The sequence below is a fragment of the Panicum virgatum genome, chromosome 4N, assembly GCF_016808335.1.
Source record: "Panicum virgatum strain AP13 chromosome 4N, P.virgatum_v5, whole genome shotgun sequence".
Taxonomy (NCBI): domain Eukaryota; kingdom Viridiplantae; phylum Streptophyta; class Magnoliopsida; order Poales; family Poaceae; genus Panicum; species Panicum virgatum.
The window spans coordinates 21,403,814-21,412,654 of NC_053148.1; the positions used below are offsets into that span (position 1 = coordinate 21,403,814).

At 46.5% G+C, this 8,841-nt stretch overlaps 1 protein-coding gene across 1 annotated transcript; it reads left to right on the forward strand.

Moving 5' to 3' along the window:
* Window positions 1-648: 648 nt before the first annotated feature.
* Window positions 649-1,223, forward strand: LOC120669232 (serine/threonine-protein phosphatase 7 long form homolog). Its single transcript, XM_039949015.1, has 2 exons — window positions 649-928; window positions 1,008-1,223. Exons 1-2 carry the CDS (start codon window positions 683-685, stop codon window positions 1,221-1,223), a joined length of 462 nt encoding a protein of 153 aa, XP_039804949.1. The 5' UTR covers window positions 649-682.
* The last annotated feature ends 7,618 nt before the right edge of the window (window positions 1,224-8,841 follow it).

Here is an 8,841-nt window from a genome sequence, read left to right on the forward strand (position 1 = left end):
GATTGCCTGAAATCAACCCCGCGGCGATCATAGCTTTGGTTGATAGGTACAAGACTAAATGGCTACTACATTGTTTTCTGAATTACAAAATCGAGCATAAACTCTTTGTACTAAACATGTGCTTCTTTGTGTAGGTGGAGGCTGGAAACTCATCGTTTCCACCTACCTTGTGGTGAGATGACCGTGACACTTCAGGACGCTCAGAAGATCCTTGGTCTCAGCATTAGAGGGCGTGCAGTCACCAGCATGTGTGTGTCTCAGGGTTGGAGGGGCCGAGTGGAGGCCTTCCTTGGGAGAGCTCTTCTCGCAGCGGCGCCAAATTCCCGTACCTCGGGAGTACCTCTTTCCTGGCTCCGTGAGAACTTTGGCGAATGTCCGGAGGATGCTAACGCCGAGACTGTGAGCCTCTACTGCAGAGCTTGGATCCTCCACTTGTTCGGCTCTGTTCTCTTTTCGGATAGCACTGGTGAGACCTCGTGTTCCTCTGAAATGTACGTTAACTAGATTCGATAATATTGTCGTTCTTTTTGCAATAATTGATTTGTGTTCTTTGTTGCACATGTGACACCGCTTCTTGGATGTACCTCCCTTGCCTGACGGACTGGGACACTGCGGGGGGGGGGGGGGGGTACAGCTATGGGGCCGCAGTCTTGGGTTTCTTGTACCGCAACCTTTGCGAGGCATGTCGCCGCACTTCACGGAACCCATCCATTGGGGGTGTGTGTTTCTTCTTCAGGTGTGGATGTGGTTTCGGTTACCAGTTGGGCGGCCGCAGACTCTTGATCCGCGTCCGTGGTTTGAGGTCGTCGGCCACCGCCTCAGACCCACTGCTGCTTACTTGTGGGACCAGGTCCGCACTAACTGGGCCAGACCAGAGCGCGCTTACGTCGAGTACACGAACGAGTTGGACACACTTACTCCTTCCATGGTTAGTAAGATTCCTTGTATTAACACGGCCATAGGAGTTTGGTATTTGTAACTTACAATCTGCTTTCCAATATTTGCAGGTGATATGGCAGCCGTTCACGGAGGAGAGGCTGGGCCCCCTACAGTTAAGCTCCATGTGCCATGTGGATGAGGACATGTACACGATGTCGAACTGCCCATTGATTTGCTTCTATGTTGTGGAGTTCCACCTGCCGCACAGAGTTGCACGACAGTTTGGGTTGAGACAGGAGTGGCCTGTGCGTCAGATGTCGACGTCTGTGGAATTGCACAAGTAAGTAGTAATGCAAATTTGTTTCGATTACTTGTTTCCAAGACTTGAAAAGTATGCATAATAGAACTTGTTTCGATTACTTACTTGTATTTGCTGCTGGTAGTGCTAGATCTCGATTTAGTTCTATGTATGCAGTAGCACGCTACTTGTAGTTTCAAGATGCAGAAAGAGAAGTAGAAGTATGCGTTCTTTATCTTCAAATTATTGTTTCCTTGCCAATTTTCCATGTGCAATCTTCTCCAGTTGAGAAGCAATGTCATAGTTTGGCTGCTTGTGATGATTTTATTTTGAGGTAGTAAACTGATTGCTTGTTCCCGCTGCTCCCTGCACCCTAGTCTCATTGCCCTGAAATCAAACAAAGTTTAGTTATCTTACGAGGTACTAAATTTCAAACTCCAACTCGATCAATATAGGAACCCATGGTGAAAAGTTCTGAAATAATTAAATGTGGAACTTAAAATACATCCAGGATAAAATTGCTTACTTTAGCGATTAATATTCTGCACACTTGTATTTCCCTCAGGTTGTTTTTTACAAATGAGATTCACAAGCGTAATTTATTTCTTGCATGATTGATCGGCAGAAGCAAAAGAAGACTCACGATTTCGAGTAGCTGCACCGAGACTACATCGATCTGTGGGACCAGGGCACAGACCTGGTGGAGGATGATCAGCAGCCCCACAGCAATGAGCAGTTCCGTGAGTACCTAGCTTGGTACTCCAGGGCGACACGCACGAGGCTACGGCAGCAGTGGACAGGAGTGGACTATGCCGACATAGAGTCTTCGGAGGACGAGGACACCGTGTACGACCGTTCTACTCGGGAGGGCAGAGTTGTTGAGGCTGGACCTATGTTCGATCGTGTGGTATGTTAGCTTGCATCTACATTTTTACATACAATTGAACTCGTTACAATAATTCGGTTAGATATGGGTACTAACGATTCGGTTTGGTGGTTTTCAGGGGAACTCGTTGAGGCGAACAATTGAAGACATCGAGGGCTTTCCACGACGAAATGTGAACGATACCACACTTAACACATTCTTAGAAGTAAGTATGCTATGCTGACGTGTATTAAGAACAACCTATTCATCACATTTGTGAACTTACTAAATGCTTCAATACAGAGAGTTGCAAAACGGTTACGCCGTGTTGCCAGCTGTCTTGGATGCAGGACTTCGGTGCAAAGGGACGTGCACGGCGTCACCCGCACCTTTCCAGGCGTTGGCACTTCTACGCCCTCCGTTACAGCCTCAGCAGGACAGAGCTCGTCCCGTAATACACAGGATACTTTCGACTACGGCCCTCAGGAGATTGGAATGTCTCAGCTGCAGGATGCTCCTTCGACACAGCGGACACAGCCTCGTGCGCAGAGGCAGCACCGTCCTAGGGAACGGTACACTCCAGGCACGGATGCTCTTGGAAAGGGCAAGACTAGGAGTAGCAAGGAGTGAGGGATTATTTGGGTTGTACATATATATTTTATGGACTGTCTGATTGTGTTATTTTTGTATTTGAACAGTATGGACTGTTTCGACTGTTCGGATTACGGTTGTTTATGATTGTGGTAGTTTACTTGTTATTTGTTTCTATAGATACTATTGATGTGAACTTGTTATGTTTGTGGGTTCCATAATGCTCGTGAAATAAGGGGAGTTCTTGCGAATTTTTTCCGTGATTTAATGAAAGACAAGTTAGGTGCGGGAGGAGTTAGCGGCTGAGATCCCGCTGACGATGGTGACGACTACCGCATACAGTGTAAACTTCATGACATGCTCGTATAGCTCAAAATAGGGACCATAGTGTATCTAGCTGCGAGTACGAGATCACAGGTTATCACTGCTCAGCACGGCGATCACGGGTTTCTCACATGTCGCATTGTTTGCCCAGACAGACGTGACAAAAGACGACAGCCCAATAGCAGTGCCCTTTCACCATTTCAAAAATATGTGACAATACGGCAACCACACCAGCTCACCTTCAAAGCAGTCTCCTGGCGAGGACGACGCACCTGTCATTCTACAGCGAAGGTCTGTGGCGTGTAGTGGGGAATGCGGCATCTAGGCGCGATCGACCGAGCAGCAAGCGATGCAGTGCTGTGAGTCTGCATGCACTTAGATGCTCTGCATGCATAGAGATGCATCGAGTAGTCAGTTTGAGAATCGAATCTAGCCTTTTCAGTGTTCGGTAAGCTAGCCTCTTCACTGTGTTGTCATGTAGGCTTTTCAGATGCATTTACACTCCACACTCCGGGTATCAGACCTTTGTGCGTCTATAAATACTCCAAAGTTTGTGAACTCCCAGCAGCACTCAAACACCAAAGCTCATTGTATACCCAATGTCTGAATGTGAGTCTATCGGGAAGAATTACTACAGTTTTGGGAAAGGAAAAGGGGGAAGAAAGGGAGACCCCATAATATGGGAGGGGCCTCTTGGACCTGATTCCTTTCCGGAACCAGTGTTTGAGTTTCCGCCACAGCACAAGAGTGAATTTACCAATGAAACTCCTCTTCGACGATACGACAACCGTAGAGAACCGTGTTCAAAATGCAGACATGGTGAGGACTGCTTAGTGTATATGTGCACCGACGGGATGGATGGCGGTCGGCGTTTCTTCAAATGTCCACACGCATGGGTAATACTCGGTTGTTTCATTTCTTTATCTTCATTGAGACACCTTACATGAAATTTGTTTTGCAGTCATCCAATGCTCCAGAAAACTGTGGTTTTACTAGGTGGGTCGATCCTGCACCAATTGATTCAGTTCAGGAGTTCATCGAGTACCTCCAGATAAAGATCTTTGATCTAGAATGAAAGGTGAACCATTATGAGGAAGTGAGCGAGGGTAACAAGGACGACGAAGATGATGATACCAGTAATGCTGCCGCTTCACAGGATGAACCATGTACTATTCCTTACTGCAACTGCCCTTGTCACAATAAGAAGGGCCCTGCGCCTCCGGCACCACCGCCTGCACCACCTGCAATGGGTGGATACTGCGGAGAAGGCTCAACGCAGTTTGCTATGTGGGGGTACGGCTACTAGGACTACCCTAGTGCTAGTGACATGCTGCATCGTTGTGTTTGTTGTATTTTTTTAAAATTACCTAAGACATGTTAGGTTAGTTCAAAATCTGTTTACCGTAGTTTGCAACGGGTTTTGCCATGCCACTGCATGTCTGATGTGTGTTTCATTAACATTGTATTATGATGTAATCCCAATGATTTACATTGTGTAATGCAGTTCTTAGTTCTTAATTCTTACTGTTATATTTGATGTGTGATTCACAGTATTCTAGTCTCCTGAAAATATCCGAAAATATTAAAGGCAAGTTCGAAGGTTCAATAGATTCCCGGCTAGAACTGCAAATTAATGCTACAAGTTACAACACACAGATTCAAGCTCTCAACAGAAAACATGAACAACTAACTGCATTGGCATATGCACGCGACAAGGTAACTTCTTGTTGTATCTAAATCTACCATGCCTTAGGGAATGTTAAATGCCAGGATTATATGGTTGTACTCTACTGAGTGCACCGAGGATATTTGCCCTTGCTAATTGCTTCGGGCCCGGCTTCCTTCGCATGACGTGCCCTCTCTCGCTTTCTCTCCCTGTCAGCTTCACGTTCCGCCGCCGCCTTACGATCCACCTCCTCCATCCTATTACGGATATCTTCTTTCTCTTTCTTGCGCTTCTCCTCTTGCTGTTTCTCATGCTTCATTCGGCGCCAATGTTCCGCAACCCACCTTGCTTGTTGTTCCACAAAGTCCTTTGCCTGCTGCGACTGCACGGTGTCGAACCACTGCACAAAATCACAAAGAGACGGAGGAGACTATGTCCAACAAAAATTAGAATCATAACACAATGTTAGGTCACAAAGGAAAAAAACGTATGTTGTCGTGCTACCTTAGCCCGGTTTTTGCCGTATCGCTTAGGTGGATCATATTCATAGTTCTCACACATAAAGAATCTCATCCCGTAATCATCGCCTAAAACATCTAATTTCATTAACTTGCACAATGAACCGCAAAAACACATTGGCACATCAGTTCCTTCAGGCATGGTTGTTTCATGCTTGCTCCATGGAATGTAGGTTGATCCCGAGGAAGATATTGGCGTTTTGGTGTAGTGGCCCTAATGACGAGCATTTATTTCAACAATGCACCTATTCGAAGCAAAATTCATGCGTCAAAAATTAGGAGGACATAGAGTATACCTTGGGATACCTTACTCTTGTAGATCTGTGGTTTTAATCGGACTTCCCAAGGTTAAATTTCTCGTTTGGACGAGTGGAGGTTCTAATAAAAACCGAGAAGGGGGAAACAAATGATAGACGCTCGGGAAGAAGGGAAGAAGGGGGTATATATGGCGCCCAGCTCGGCGCCACAAATTAAAGCGCCGAGCTCGGCGCCGAGATCCATGGCGCCAAGGTCGGCGCCAAGATCTGCGGCGCCGACCCTTCTACCACGTCAGACGCCACATCAGACACCTAGCTTGTGCGGGCGTGGCACCTCGGCGCCATGATCTGTGGCGTCGAGATGTGTTACCTCGGCGCCACAGTTTACGGCACCGACCCCCAGGGTCCATTTCTACAGAAAGTTACAAAAAAGACACATATGTGAAATTCTTTCACGAAAAAAACTAAATTGCAAAAAAGACAGAGGGCGGCATGAACCAAGGGCCTGTTTGCTTAGGACCCTGGGAAAGCTGCCTGGCGCAAGTATGATTCTCGGGCGTCCGGTTTCAGTCGTCTGGTGTTGGATGATGCTGCCTGGTCGATGAGTTGTCTGGCAGGTAGCAACCAAACAGGCCCCAAATCCCGACGTTGGATCAAGCTCGGGTGAAATGGTGCCTAATCGATACTGCTGCTGCGATCGGGGTTCCTAATGCAGCTACGATGATCCGGCGCTGGTGCTAGCAGTGTCCAGAACAGCACCGGCGGAGCCGGGTGTCGGCAAAAGTAGACTATAGCCCTTCTTTGCCGAGCAAAAGTTCCATTAAATAAACAATAAATTTGACATTATTTATTAATTTAGCATCTCGATTACTAAAGATCCTCTACTTTTTAGTTCCGGCTCCGCCACTGCAGGCCAGGCCAAGAAATAATCACCTTTCTATTTAGGGTGTGTTTAGTTGGTGAAAAGGTTTTGGTTTTGGTACTGTAACACATTTCGTTGTTACTTGATAAATAATATCTAATTATAGACTAATTAAATTTAAAGGATTCAGCTCGTGCTAATTAGTTAGACTATATAATTAATTATTTTTTTAACTATATTTAATGCTCCATAAAACTAAACAGAACCTTAGTTTTCTGGGGCAAGCCAAGTCGAAAAAAAAGATTTGGTAAAGAGTCACGGTCACGATGCCAGAGTCCCGACAGGCCGACACCGACCCCGGTTTGGTACGGCGTCGTTCCGCCTGGCGAGGTCGCTAGCTAGCCGCTGGATCGAGGCCACACAACTTGAGCGCGCCCGAGGCGGGGATCGCCTGCGGGAAGGGGCAACGCCATCATCGTTTGGCGCACGAGTTCGCCTGCCCGTGGTGGGCTGTGACCCCTGTGCGTGGTGGGCTGGGCGCACAGCGCCAGACATTCCCCTCGCTCTCTGCCTGCACCTGCAGCGTGTGAACACACGGCGATCCCTTTCGCGCGCTCCCGTATGAGCGCAGCGCAATCAACACAACTGTGTAAGTTGGCTCTAGTAGCTAGCAACGCCAGGCCGGCCCAAAATCCTGCTGCCCAATTAAAAGCCACAGCGACATCTGAATGGATGACCCAAACAAACATACACACGCAGCAGCACCAGCAGGAGCAATCATGCAGAGGCTAATACAATCCAACTGTCCCTATACTAATCGAGATTCAGCTAGCTAGCGAGGCATCGATCCCCATCCGGCCGCTCGAGTTGGAATGATTCTAATCGCACTGGTTCTTCTTTTAATTAGTTTAATCACGCGATCCTGTGCCTGCCGATCGAGTCGTGCCAACCAAATCAAAGGCTCTGTGTACGCTAGCTCATTTTGGGGACAAAGTCAGCTAGCCCCGTCCAAATCCAGGATTTAGAAGCTCCAGACAGGATAAGCTCGACTAAATCTATGGGCCAAATCCACAAGTTATTTAAAGAGTTCGGTCTACAATGAGCTCATGCATGCCACAACAGCCACGCAACAAGCTCCACACATAACTAAGGGCAAAATCACCATTTTGATTCAAAAAAGGGGTAGAAACGCTTTTGCCCCTATACTATATAGCAAGAATGGATTAAATGGTACAGTTAGGCTGGCATCTTTAGAGCAAATAAAGCACATAATGAGGTTGCATTCCGCCGATTGTGGGCAGTGGCATGTATATGGGCACATCAATGCCGGCATGCCTTCATGACGAGGGAAAAAGTAGGAGAGCAAAACAACAAACGTAATATCCAAGTGACAACTCAAATGACTACTTCGCTGCCATAATTTTTTCTCATGTAGCCTTTCCTTCAACATCCATCATGCCTTTGGGTTCAATCAAAAGAGATAAAAGAACAAATGTTTCGAATTTGACCTTTTCTTGGAATTTCCTAATTCCCATGAGGACATACACTTACTAGTAGTAACTAAGCACGCACATTCATTAGTTAATCCACTTAGTAGTAGTAATCTGTCCATGCATTCCACGAAAGATTAGGGCGTCTGTAATGATTAGTTATTTGACTAGCTAGATCTAATGTGGCAATAAAAAGTAGGAGAGAGTAGTTACTAGTGACGAGCAAATAGCTGATCTATTTCACATAGTCTAAGAAAATGTGAGAGGAGTGGGTGTGTCTAATACTATAAAATAATTTTTTCTTTACTCTCCCACCTCCACATCAGCTAATCAAATAGCTAGTACTAACTATTACCATTGCGGACGCGAAAACATTCGCAGCGAGCCAGCCAGCCAGCGGGAGAATCTAGAACCGCCTTTTTCTGATTTCCGAAACCTCGCACGTGAACCTACTCAAGGTTGTGTTCACTTTCAAAATTTCTCGATCCAAACTTCACTATTCACCTATCATATCAAATCTTTTACCTCATGTATGGAGCATTAAATGTAGATAAATAAAAAAACTAATTGCATAGTTTTGATGTACACGACGAGACGAATCTTTTGAGCCTAGTTAGGTCATGATAGGACAATAATTACCACAAACAAACGAAAAGTGATACAGTGTCCGATGTGACCCTTTTTACCACCATTTTACGGATCTAAACACACCCCTAGTCTCAAGCCTCCTATAGGCCTCCTGCCATTGATTGTCTCCTAACGATTTGCATTAATGAACCGTTGGAGTATATACATAACCTCAAAAACAGCTTCGCCATCAACTCCGCTTTACCTAAACTTGCCGTGAAATCCACCCATGAGCTGCTGAGCAGCTGAGCTCGGAACGCCAGGGCCAGACCGAGCGCGTTGAGAGCGTGCGTTGCAAGCGAGCGAGCGTTGGCGTGGTCGCTCATCCTCATCCGCGGCGCCTGTAACAAAAAGGTCAACATCTTTGTACCGTCCCCACGGGGGAGTGATGTGGTGCTGCCGGTAAACAAGTGCGTGGACTGGGTTATTAGAAAAAGGGTGCGCCTTTTGCCAATCTCTAAACA